We start from the raw sequence: 13,786 nt of genomic DNA on the forward strand, positions 1-13,786 counted from the left end.
TCCTCTCTCAGCCTCTAAATCTAATAATAACCAGCCAATAAGTGGCAAACCTCCCCATCGTGTTGCTCATTCATGCTTATTGATTATTTCTTAAGAAGCTGGTGGAGTTATGCTGAAAGTTCAAGCAGCTATATTACAATACAACCTGTATGGTTTATTTTGATCACTCCACTATTCCAACCTTTTTAATTTGTGGAGAGAGATGCTTGTAGGAAAATAACATGTATGTTAGACACTGTTCAATGCTTTTGTAAAGCATGAAAATGACTTATTTTGACACACAATTTGACCCTCTATTGATACTCCAATGTGTATGCATCATTTTACCTCATCGTTCAGCATTTCACAGTACATACCACAGTAAAAAGCCACGAAGTTTAAGGAATTCTGTACCTGAAGCATTTGTGTCAATAATTAGATAATGGAAAAAAACACACACAAAGCTCTTAATTCTGCAAAAGTATTTGTCCCAACATTTTTATAATTCATCACAACAGATATGTATTTTTTAGGGCAAAAATCGAAAATAAAATGTTTTATTATCTTTAACCATAGCAACAACAAAAAAAAGAAAGAAAAGGTGTCTGAATAATTTCTTGAGGCACTGTAAACAAAAGGAATAATGTGCTGTGGACCTATATTTACCCACTGCTGTCAGGTCTTCTTGATAAGAACATGGATGCCATGCTTGACTCTTTTACTCCACTACATGTGTACCACTATGGATCAGGTGCATTCTGGGACTTGTATGTTTGACAGGTTCCCTGCTGTTCCCGTCTGATCTGACCGCTGTAGTTTGTTTGATGGGGAAGCTGGTCTGGCAGGTTGTAATCCCCTGGGGATGTACATGTGCAGCCTGCTCAGACAAAGAACAAGAAGGAGTAACCACATAATTCTGCACGCTTTGTATGTATAGCTTCCTCTGCCTGTCAATCATGTGTTTGCTTGTGTGCTGTCTTGAAGAAAATCATCAGGTGGTCTCAAGGTGGATACTGTGAAGCAGACATGCCGGGACTGGATTACATCAAGGACAAGAGTACATCTCGGGTGACAGGAGAGGTCACTTGCTTTTAATGAAAATACTGGTTTGTAATATTTTGTTTTATGAAAATATAATTTAATGTTGTCATGCAATATAATTGTATAACAAAAGAGTTTAAGTTTAAGGTGTTCATCACAATGCATGTTCATGTACTGAATGACAATGCAAACATTTATTTCAAAAAGGGCACCCACACCATTGACTTTCTCAACAGTATAAGTTGACTGTCAATGGATAGAAACAGCCAATGCCAAGTCTGGGAAATGAGACATCAAATCATTAATGCAGCTCAAAGTATTTCCCTGGCTCCCCAAGCAAATGCTCAAACATTAATTGCATTTGCCCATCCAATACTGTATTTTTGGATTAACTAATGTGAGAGGTCACTTTTGGAGATGAAAGTGATTCTTGGCTACCACTGACCCCCCTTTATGAGCAACCGTTTAGTCACCAATTTTTCCTCAGTGGCTAGACAACAAATCTATGAACCACTTTTTCAGACCAAGATAAGTTTGGTTGAGATCAGGTAAGAGCTTTTAAGGGAAGTGCGCCATTTCCCCCTTCTGAGATCTACCTTAAAAAGGTTTAGGTTTCATTACCCTGGGTATACATAACACACATTCCACAAAAACATTGTGTGCATGACCTGTATGTCCATTGACGATGAGTTTATTTAACAATTTCACTGTAGTACCACATTTGAATGCTAAAGTAGAGATTGTCAGTTACATCACAGTTTTTACCAAATGTCCCAGTGTAAAGCAGGGTGAGTCTGTGAGAAAATCAGTTTAAAGAAAGCAATACATCTAAAGAGGCATCAAAGGTTGAGTCCTAAGAAGCACTCCATGGACTGGATTAAGGACACAATTGAATACTTTTAAGAAAAGGCTTTTCTGAAGTGAATGGAGCACTCATCCACTGAGAGACTATAGAAAGGAAGTAATGCCAAGTATGTGTTGGGACATGATTATTGAATCATTTATCAGATTGGATTCAGAAACAGTTCTAGTCTTCCACTCATGGCCATACTTATATCCTAATTTTGGGCATGGCAAGATCAATGTTGGGACAGTCAGTAACACTATTGTAACATCTCATAATATATGTGGTCAAGTGTAGCTTGTGAGACACCTACGGTATCTGGCTCACCATTGCTAATATATACATCAAACTCCTTAATGGTCACTTGTGCTCCAGGATCCATCATGTCACAGTAATGGCTTTGACGATTGAGGGTGCTTTTACTGCATTTAACTGATTAGAAAATCTGTCCCATTTCTAACATGAAGGAAATGCCATGCCAGCATCCGAACACAGAGTATTAATTTCATCTCCACGGTGCCAGAGTCATTAGCTGTAAGACTCAATTACTTCAATAAGAGAGTGATATAATCAGAGAAGGGGGAGAATTAAGGGTCACAGACTTTAATGGTCTATTGCGTCAGTTGGGTGTCTTCTCTGAGGAGTGGCTGATGGGACATACATGGTTAAGAAAGTGTCTGTATTTAGAAAGATCTTGGTGTATTCTGTCACCCAGGAATTTCAATATCAGATAACCTCAACTGTTTTCCATTTAAATGCAAAAAGGACTTCTACTGTGCTTTCTAGATGCACTATTTGCATGACATGAATGTTGGATAAAAGCATCTGCTAAATGAATAAACATCTGCATTGTAATACTTGATATGGTATTTTATGTTTACCTACAATGCACTTTCCTTTTGTAGGCCTTTTTGTCTTTGCACTGTATCATTGAATCACCAGTGCAGTGATAAACTGAATTTATAATTCGTTTTTTTCTTAATGCTTAACTATTTTTGAAACTGATATATAGAAAATAATGGCATTGTATTGGTTAAGGAAAATGTGTGCAAAGTCAGTTATCCTTTCTTGGTAAATGTTTCAGCTATTAATTAGTAAGTTACGTAATAAAATAAAAAAGTTCAATAGATGATACTGATCCTAAATTCCATTTACTGTAATTATGCCAAAAAACAATGATCAGTTAAAATCACGTGTAACACAGTCAGTCTAAAGACGTTTGGTGTATATGATATAATGCTTTTAAAAAAGAAACTTGGACAGAGAAAGTAAAGAGCAAATGGAAATGTAAGGAAACGAGAGAGGGGAGGAAACATGGGTCCCTGTATAAGGCCTCAGCCTGTATGGTACCTTGAACCAGGGAACCACCCCAGGAAATATAAGCCCCAAGCCCAGTGAGGCTGCAACCTAATTACTTTTCAACAAAAAATACTTTTCACAGCAGCGTGAGAAAGTTTGCGAACTCTTTAACACTGAAAACTTTAACGTTCACAATCATCCAGCCTGACTTCAGAATGGATTAAATAAAAATCGTACCTGCCATCTAACAAATATATGGTGCCAATTGATTGGAGAACTTCTAACCATGTCACTTTTCATGTCAATTATAAAAAATCACCAGGTTCTAGAGACAACCATCCACAACCCATCAATGAACACATTTTTTTAGCACAAAAGAAACCTATTGTTTATGTGAACAGTGAAGATAATTCACAGGGTATAACCCAATGTCTTACAGTATAACATCATGTACATGAAGCTGAACTCATCAGTCTAATATATTGAAGCTGACACTGTAAGACTCTTTAATTTCCAACTCGTCTTTGCTGTGGAGAAAGAAATGACAGCAGAGCTTGGCCATGGGCCACATTTCATAACCGCATACCGTTTAACTTTCTATAAATACCATGGGATGGGATCCAAGTTGATCAAGTGTGATTGAACCTGAAATGGCTCCAATAAATTAGTGCCAAGTTTTCTTAAGATACTTGGAAGGAATTGTTTGCTACTCTCAAGCTTTTAAAGGGGTACTCGTCTGAGTCACTGTGAGAATAGTTTTGCTGAATTTAAGTAAAAGTAACAAGATCATAATGGTCGTACATGTATTATTGTACATGTGTTAGTGACAGTTGAGTGTTCATGCTTCTGGGAAACACAACAATGTGTTGCAAGTTTTTTGATGTGTCGGTATATTTGAATGTGTCAGTTTATTTAATGCCACACTGAACTTTATTTTACCAGGTTGAAAAAGGCAGAGCAAGCAAGGACCAAGCAAGTCCAGTTAAAGTTCATATTCCATTTAACTCTATATTTCCTCCAGCTGAGTCACTTTACACTTGTAGAAGCATGATAGATACTTTGAATGCACTTTCATAAACACACAAAACCCCTCTCCACAAACGCCGCATTTATAAGAGTCTAGACATTGTTGAGTGGTCAACATTTTCCCTTTCCCCTCCTTTTCGTGAATGAAAGTAGAGTACTACTGAAACCAGCGGAGGATGATGTCAGAGCTAGCCAAACCTTCCTCCCACGCAGTATGCAATGGCAACCTGATTGATGCCTGTTTAAACTATTAAATGTAATTTCCCTAATGTCCTGAGATGAACAACAGTGAAGCCAATGAGCACTTGCTTGCTCTTACAAGTGAAGTGGCACTCCACATGGGTCTTAAAGTAATGACCTATTGCAAAATGTAAGCTTATCATTTGTTCGGTGTCCCCACATACCACTTAGTTCATGGGGACTATGCATGTACTTCAAGGGGGGGCAATGCGTGCACGTGAAGAATGTGTTTGTGTGTATGTTAGAGAAAAAGAGTAAACCAGAACAAATCTATTGTACTTACCAATGTTCTCCCATCTCTGCAAGTTTGTGCATTTGGCTATGCATTTTCATGTGTGTGTTTCTGATCGTACCAAACAGTATGGTCGAGTGTGTGTGCCGGTACTCCTGGTGAGCACTCTCCAGGTGAACAAACCCCTCAGAGCCTCCAGTGGAAACCACACAATGATAAAAGCTTGGTCACAAACATTCAATCAAGCAGAGCCTCTTTGGTGATGGTGAGCACAAATTAGATTTAGAGATTTAGAGCTATCACAGTGTAGCTAATGACTTAAGTGCAGTTGCTCTTTCCTTTGTCTTTATGAAGCATTTGATCTGAATCTGGTCCTGCCCACTTGTAGCGCAGCACCCTGCGCTGAAGAGTGGAACAAAGATCATATCTCAGCCCTTTGGCCTTATCACCAATATGCATCTCCCAGAGTATGACTTACATTCTTTAGTCTAGTGCATTAAGCTTTATGGTTTAGTATGTTTATAAAAATAAGAAAGCCCATCAAATATGCAAATGATCGTGTTTGGCTTTTTTATTTCTCTAATAGCAAATTTGTCTGTGCTTGTGCAGTGGATTTGACAAAACCGACCAAAAGTTTCATAAATAGCCCATCTAAATTTGGTATTCTATCCTGTTAGGGCAAATTGTTAAATGTCCACTGAAATCACACCAGGGTAGGTGAGCAGGTGAGTAGGTGAGATCTGTTGCGAAAGACTACTGTATTGACTCTAATCACTCCCTAAAGGTGAATTTTGAGTAATATCATTGCGAGACCGCATCCACTGTCACATATTCACACTGTCTCATGCATGCTCATTCACAAACACACACTGACATACAAACGCGCTCAAGAGCAGGTGAAACCACAGACATGCACGCAAGCAGACCTATACACTGGACACACTATGTTCCTATCTCCCCTGTTCTCCAAGGTATGGGTTTGGACCCTGGGCGGCCCATTTTGCAGTGATTTAGAGTCTGTGACATCGCTGGGGCTCGCTGCTCAATAGCACTAAAAGGCTCATCCTGTCTAATGGGGTTCCTCTATGACGCAGACAAGAAAAGACCTCCCCCTCCTCTCCCCCGGGACTCAGACCAACACTCCCACACACACAGCCACAGCAACACACACACACACAGCCACAGCAACACACACTCACACACACATTTGTACACACACAGAAACATAGACTATATGTGTCCACTGTTATGAAGAGGAAGGGAAGCCATTTGATTCCACATGAAAAATAGTTATGTAATTGCAAGAGAGGGGTAGGCAGTAGTGTTTGTCATTACAAATGGAATGTTAGCCAATTATCTTGATCATGAACACCAGTTAGCGGAACAACTTGATGGACTGTTATCAATTTATTACCAAAAGATTTGTTTTACATTATTAATCTGATCGTTATACAGAACATTGTTTCACATTGTGTCAACATTTTAAAATATTTCCTATTTAAGTAGACTTTTTGTAAACCAGTATTGTCAACGTATAATCAATGTTACAAATGCAATCAATGTGTGTTTTTAGTGTGTAAAAACAAAGACAGATTCTTGAGGTCATGGATTTTCTATATCTTGAATACCGTAATTCCAATCCTGGACTGAATGTTTGTCATGTACATGGGCAGTTTACATGCCTCCCCAGCAGATGGCCCCGTCTGCAAATCAATGACGTGATTTACTTATTTGTCACTTGACAAATGTCATGCATGTAAGATTTTCTACAAAATGTGTATCGTTGGGGATAGTTTTCATGTCCTGTGAATTTGGTTTGCTTGTTTAATTAATGGCTACAACACCAACTTGGATGTCAAATGGTCTAAATGACTGGAATATTTTGTGAATGGAGCACATCATGACTGGAGAATGACGTCATTGCAAAGCCATTTCCCTTATTAGAGTGCCAGAAGTAAGGGATGACATCTGATTGGCTTACCGGAGCATCTCAGCCAGTGGATTGGCCAAAGAAAGATAATTAAACACCTACACAGGCAATGCACAAATCCAAGTGGTGGATATATAGGCTTGTGCATTGGCTCTGCATGCAACAGAATCAAGAGTTGGTCTTCAAGTTGAGAGAAGTCAACTTAGTGTTTGATATATATATATATAGCTCTATTTTTTTGCAAGGTGATTATCACTGAAGGTAAGTGATAAACTTTTACTGTGATTCACGTAATGGACCCCAAAAAATTGAATGGAAAGTCCATGGGATGTTCACAGTGTAAACCTGCGTTTTGGTGCAGTGTGATGAGGTAGTGGTGATAATGGAATTGATGTGTGGCTGAAGGGTTCCAGAGCCCAGCTCTACAGGCACCAAGGGGAGAGGGAAGGGTACGGAGACGGTGAGAGAAAGTGCAGGTGGAGAAGAGTGAAAGTAAGTGTTGGAGCTGGAAAGGGAGCAAGAGAGAAGGATGGGGGTCTGGGGGGTTCGGGCTGTCTGAAAGAGAGGTAGAGCGTGTGTGTGTGAGTGTGCGTGAGAGGTAGAGAGGCGGCAGCTTATTACACTAATGCACCTGCTCCCCTGAGAGTTGGCACGCTGGTGTCCCACTCCCTTCCTCAGAGCTCCAGCTAATGCTGCTGTCCCACTTGTTAGTGTTGCGCTACACGCTAAGACCCTTGTCCTGGACATGCTAAAGGCTTGGCAGAGGACTACCAGTCCTTTTCAGAGATGGAGCCAGAGAGATAAGAAGTTGGATACGAGTTGGAATGGGTGGATGAATGAATAGATGGATTGATGGATAAATGGATAGATTGATGAAGAAATGGATAGATTGATGGAGAAATTGATAGATTGATGGAGAAAATTGATAGATTGATGGAGAAATGGATGGATGCGTCAGGCTTTTTTGAACTGTCCAATTACAAGGTGAGAGAAGCGAGTGAGAGAATCTGCAGCTAGATTGAGGAGTGACTGGGGAAAGTTATTTTCAAGAAGTGCCTGAAAAAGCATACAGTCGTTTGTTGGTGTGCCTCACCAATGTATACATATATGTATGATCAAATGGTGATGATGTTCTTGAAGTTATTGATGTTCTATGACTGAATTTATGAATGTATGTAGCATTGTGTGGAGCTGACAGGATTGTGTCTTTGCTGTAGGGGACCATGATTATGTTGAAGATCTCTGCTTTCCTTGTTACCTATGCCCTGGTCATATGCCAGATGTACAGCTCACAAGCGGCCCCTGCCAGGTGAGACAGACCGACTGACAGACAGACAGACAGACGGACAGACAGTTAATTTACACCTGCTGACCCGTGTGTAATACACACACACGTACATCTGTAGTTATGCAAACACACTAATGCACACATACTGTGCACATGAATGGATTGACTTAAATTGTGGATTCACCATAAATACACCATCCATTCACATATACTACTTTAGTCAGTTTATATTGTATTGTTCAGTGGAGTTTAGTAACTTGTTTGGAAGACTTCATCTTTTCCATCGTTCTATTGAGTCTGTAAATTACTTTCTATTCCCACAATAAATTTACATTTTATTGTAACAACATGCATACAAGCATATTTTTTGCCCAATATCATCAAAGTGCACTCTAGTTAAGTGTCAAGGGACACTCTAATGAAATTTCCAGTTGAAAAAAAATTAAATATAACGAGTAATTTAATTTAGGAGAGATAGATGAGATAAATAAAAACATCCAAGTCACGACCCCCACTCCTTGTTCCATGAAGATATTGATTTAGTCATAAATCTCGACTTGGTCACACAACGGCCCTTTTAGATGGCCCACTCTCAGCAGATTGTTTTCCCGTGTTGGCTGGGGTCCCTCCGAGTTCAACATAATGCCTTTCGGACTGTGAAGCTCCATTCCGTTTTTTCATTTTTTCTTTCTTTCTTTCTTCTTCACTGTAGATTCTAAGTCTAGCCACGGTTCATGTAAATGTCCTATACAACGTACTCCTCCTTCCACTCTCCCCCACCACTCTCTAGACCGGGCATAGACTCCATGACAGATCACGTCACGCTCACGGACTATGAGGCACGGAGGTTACTCAACGCCATAGTCAAGGAGTTTGTGCAGATGACAGCCGAGGAGCTGGAGCAGCAAGTCAACGAAGGCAATAGGTACAGACGACCCTTCATTACCTCCTGGTATCCCTGGAAAGATTGTCTTCCAGTGGCTGGTGAATATGAAAGACAGATGTTAGTCATAAGAAATGATGAGGGTGAGTGATCACCCGTGGATGAGCACTGGTGTCACACCCAAATTGTTCTTTAAAGTTCACTTTAACCTCCTCAAACTCTTTCTGAGGACCTTTTTACCCCTTCATATCAGTGTGTTCATCTGGATATTAATTTACCTATAGAGGTGAGAAAAAACATACTCAAACCTAAAGGAAAGATTTGAGTGCTCACAAACAGATTCTCTGTCGCAACCTTTCTACAGCATGGATTTGTTTGACTCTTATTATATAATTTGAATACGCAAACCTGTTTGCTTGCTGGACATGTTGACAAATCAGTATGCCTAACCAGATGGATGCGTGCATGATGTGGATTAGTTGGGAGTGGAATTTATTGCATGATAGAAAAACGTTACATTACAGCAGGAGGATCGTAGGTATGATATGAGCATGTGGTTAATACATAAAAAAAAATCCTATAACTGTTGGGAGGGGGAGCATGATGTTATTTTGAAAGCATGTCCAAAGATGCATTTTTCTCTCATAGCAAATGCATGAGTGGATATTGTTGTTATTTAACCATACTAACATAATTAACAGAGAGATGTTGGAAGATTGAGAGATCATGTGTGGGTGTAAGTAAGTGAGACAAATAAAAAGTGTGTCTAACCGTGGATGAGAGAGACATAGAAGACGATGAAGCATGAGTGTGAAAGAGAAAGACCATTTGAGAGAGAGAGAGAGAGAGAGAGAGAGAGAGAGAGAGAGAGAGAGAGAGAGAGAGAGAGAGAGAGAAAGAGAGAAAGAGAGAGAGTGACCAGACCTGCATGTTATCCCATGTTTATGAGCCTGTTTCTGCATGTTTGTGTGTCCCCCTCCCTTCCTCCCTCCCTATCCCTCTGACAGCATGGAACGACCCCTTACCAAGCGCTGCTCCAACCTCAGCACCTGTGTGCTGGGAAAACTGTCCCAGGAGCTGCACAAATTGCAAACGTTCCCTCGCACGGATGTGGGGGCAGGAACGCCTGGCAAGAAGCGCAGCTTACCTGACAGGGATCTCTATACAGGCTACGGGGAGATGCTTGAAAGTATCTAACCCAGATGCTTCCTTCCTCCTCTCCTCATCCCGCTGCTTCCCTATGGTTTTGGTTTGACAAGTCTCGGTGCATGTGGAGTTTGCCTGCTTGATTGACCCTTTAAGGAGAATCTCTGATTGCTATCCCCCAACACGATTGTTTTCCTTTACTTTGAGCTCATTCCATTTCATTTTGACAGAGAATAACATACTTTACCATTTTAGACAATCAATCAACTCAATTGGGTTTAAAACATAATCAGTTCTTCTACAGGAGTCATTTGATTCATCCTCAATGTGCAATCCTCACAGAACAAATCATTGATTGTATTGAAAACTGCTGAAGGATCTAATCAGGAATGGGCAGATTTTAGTTATATCAACAGATAATAAATGGTTCCTCCATGCATCACCATGTTTCTCATTCAATAAACGTATTTTTCTACCAGGAAGCCTTTTCTTATTTTCAACTTCAAAGTAATGCTATGTAGTTTTATGATCCTGACGTAGCTCTATAAAGCCAATGCCAGGAAATTAAGTTTACTAAGAAATTATTTTAGCTCTATGGTAATGCCCTTGAAATACCTCTAAATCCCTAATGGAGTCTCAAGGTAAGAAATATGACTGATCTAATTCAAAACACATTTTCTAAAGTGATTAAAATGACTAAATATATGCTATATGTTACTCTAGTCTAAGATTTTCTTTATTAAATTAGTCAACTGCTTTTACATGTGTTATCATGTGTGGGACTGTGTAGGCACGTATGTGTGTACATGACTGTATCTCTTGGATGGGGCCATGTCTTTATGATGGTGTGTGCGTGTGTTCCGGAGCTCATCGTTAACCACGTCCACCCCCCTCTCCTGAAGCAGTGTTACAGCACAGAAGCGAGCCTGCAACACAGCAACCTGTGTGACTCACCGCCTGGCTGACTTCCTGAGCCGGTCAGGAGGCATGGGCAACAGCAACTTTGTCCCCACCAACGTAGGCTCCAAGGCCTTCGGCCGGCGGAGGAGAAACACCCAGATGTGAGCATTCCAACCACCTTCAGGGAAATGGTGAATACTTGTCTTTCTATCTTCAGCATTCCGTTTATTGCCCTCTCTTCCTCTTCGTCCTTCTACTTTTATTTCTTCGTTCTTTTCTCATCTCTTTCTGTTCTTTATGGTGGTTTAGTTTATTTTTTATGAAATTATGAATTATGAAATGTAACTATTTGCTTAGCACACCTGTATTTCCCTTTGTCTTTGTTATTAAGACGTTTTTACTTTACTTTCTTCTCTTGCAGAGGTTGAACCATCTCAGTTTGAGGACATCAGAGTAACTGGGGAAAAAACATCAACTACAAATTCAAAATAAACTGAGACCACTGGCCCTTCAGTCTCCAACAGTCTTCTAAAATTTAGACAACATACTCCACTAATGTTATGAACTTTTCATTTTTACTTTTGGCAAACAAGAAAGAAAAAAAAAACACCATCCAAAGTTATGTACATAAACAAATGAATCCTTATTTTACTTTTTTATGCATTTTCATCAGAAATAAAGAAAGAACAGAAGTGGTTCTTTATTATTATTTTTCTCTATCTCTCTCTTTACTTGCAGCACATTTGTACCATATGACCCCTTATAAGACCCATAAGTCCTTTCTCTCATCCCTGTCCCTGGCAGCACCTGTTTGCTGTTCTCCAGAGGGACGCCATTAAAGATCAGCCTTCCCTAGGCTTCCCTTCAATGGCTGTGTCTTGTGCCTTGATGTAGAACACTTTACATGACATGATTGTACAGTATGTTTCCAGATATAAAGAAGACAAGAATGAAGAGGAGAAAAAAAAAAAAAAAAAAATCCAGAGATTAATATTGTAACGATTGTGAAATTTCAGCATAATTAAAATGTATTTTAGATACATTTGGGTTTGGGGTACTTGTGTTGTTCTTCAAAGGGTTTGGATTTTAGGTGAAGAAAGATGCTTGCTGATTATGTATGGTGCATATCATGGTTGATACCTACCCTGGTTTTCTACAATCAATACACTGGAACATTGCAAGCTCAGAAACATTTGACAGAATACACTGATAAAGAATTCGACTTCTTTCTCATGATAAACATTTACAAATGCAACTAAAATACAAATTGTAATGATGTAACTTAAAGCCTAATTAGTATGCAACAGTGAATAATACATCAGTAGATGATACCTGTTAGAGCACTGCAAGTCGTTTTTCATACTGCTAAAATGATACTGTTGTATTAATGTGCTGAACCATAGACTAATACACCAGATCAGAGACAGCTAAACATATGAGAATTGGGAATCTCTCAAGAAAACTGACCTGACTTGCAGCCAGATTCTTGCAATTAGAATTGACGATCCTACTTACACCATTTGACTAGAATCGTATGTTCACATAGGATTCCATTTAAGCAGGAGTTACACACAATTTACATAGCCATCTGAACCTGAAACTAAATTGCTACTGGTTCTTTTAAATGATGTACTGGTTTCAAGTCAAAGGTCCAACTGTTAATTTTTGTCACTGTGAATTGCTCACTCTGTAATTGTATGGTCACTATTTTACTTCATTTGAAGTGTATAAACTGGTAACATATCTACAAGGTTTCTTGTTAATCCAGTTTGGGCTTCATGTGTTTTTACAGCAATCTTCCAACAGGTGGCAATAAAAGTATCCTTACAAAAGTTGAAGACAAAGTTAAACCTGAATGAGAATGAAATTAAAACTAATGAACATGATACATTTTCAGTGGAATAATCCCAGAAAAACTATCAGGGCCAGTAGGGTCCATGGAGAAGCTTAAACACATACATGGAGGCTGTGCACACCACTGACGCAAACGTCTTTAAATGAAAATATCATACTAGACACCAAACAAGACCCCAACCACTGAAAATACAAATAATAAAAAGAGTATTGCATCGGTCAAGATGGACCAAGATAAGATTGGTGAAAGATTTTAGATGAAGATGAACTACAAACTAAAAGCAATGAACAAAGTTTTACAGGGTGATTCTTATGGCTTGAGATATGGGACTTCATTACTGTTACAGGACATAGGAAAGACATAATCACGACCAATGAGTCTCTGGGTGCATGATCAATACAGAGTGCAAAACTGGATTTGAGCTCCATTTCTTTGTTGGCTGTAGAAGCCTCATCTGTTATTCGTTTTTTACAGTCTTTCCATAGTCGAGCATGTTTTCTAACTCAGTCGGTCTGACTGTCTGGGCTGGAATCAGTTCAGGGTTCTGAACAGGGCTGGATTCCACATGGAAAAATGGGTTCAATGATGGAGAAACATTTTTCCTACACATTCTCATAATTGAGGGGGACGAGAGTTTAAGGGCTGGTTTCAAATATTTGCGTTTTATTCTCAGTAACCTAACTCAGACTTATTTGCCAATGACAAAGCAGTCCTAATAGTGTACAGCTGCTTCTTATTGGATGATTTCAGTTGGTAATTAGATGGTTCATATGAAAAGGGGGTTTGCAGCAAAACCCTTTATCCAAAGGAAAGTCCTTACTTTTGCAGTTCCCAGAAATGTCAACTATAACCCAAAATCTGGTGAAAGGTTTTGGAGTTTTGAAGCATTTCTGACACAATTTGAACTTCACCTAACATTTTGTTCCTACACTAGTGAGTGAAGGAGTATACGTAGGATTTACTAATAGACTTTGCAATTTGATTATATGTCCCATCCATTGCTTATGTGAGGAAATAGAGTAAAATGGTTTGAAAGGTAATATTTCATAATTTAGTGCTCAGGATTGGTATGTGAAAGCTGCTCTAATTTGTGTGTTGGTAAGACAAAAATGTGTATGTGAAG

At 39.3% G+C, this 13,786-nt stretch overlaps 1 protein-coding gene across 5 annotated transcripts; it reads left to right on the forward strand.

Moving 5' to 3' along the window:
- Positions 1-6,748: 6,748 nt before the first annotated feature.
- On the forward strand, positions 6,749-11,589 carry LOC124476886 (calcitonin gene-related peptide-like). 5 transcript variants are annotated; one of them, XM_047034312.1, is made up of 5 exons: positions 6,749-6,852; positions 7,809-7,900; positions 8,670-8,804; positions 10,811-10,999; positions 11,230-11,589. In XM_047034312.1, the coding sequence occupies exons 2-4, from the start codon at positions 7,815-7,817 to the stop codon at positions 10,971-10,973; spliced, it is 384 nt and encodes a 127-aa protein (XP_046890268.1). In that variant the 5' UTR covers positions 6,749-6,852; positions 7,809-7,814; the 3' UTR covers positions 10,974-10,999; positions 11,230-11,589. The 5 variants fall into 5 exon arrangements, with proteins under 5 accessions (XP_046890268.1, XP_046890270.1, XP_046890269.1 ...); XM_047034314.1 differs by having other exon boundaries at positions 10,814-10,999; XM_047034313.1 differs by having other exon boundaries at positions 10,814-10,969.
- Positions 11,590-13,786: the final 2,197 nt, after the last annotated feature.

This window comes from Hypomesus transpacificus, chromosome 14, assembly GCF_021917145.1.
Source record: "Hypomesus transpacificus isolate Combined female chromosome 14, fHypTra1, whole genome shotgun sequence".
Classification (NCBI taxonomy): Eukaryota; Metazoa; Chordata; class Actinopteri; order Osmeriformes; family Osmeridae; genus Hypomesus; species Hypomesus transpacificus.

Coding starts and splice junctions, on each gene's coding strand:
- LOC124476886 (XM_047034310.1), top strand. CDS start 7,815: ATGATTATGTTGAAGATCTCTGCTTTCCTTGTTACCTATGCCCTGGTC. Junction 7,901..8,669: donor TCACAAGCGGCCCCTGCCAG/GTGAGACAGACC, acceptor ACCACTCTCTAG/ACCGGGCATAGACTCCATGA. Junction 8,805..9,769: donor CAAGTCAACGAAGGCAATAG/GTACAGACGACC, acceptor TCCCTCTGACAG/CATGGAACGACCCCTTACCA.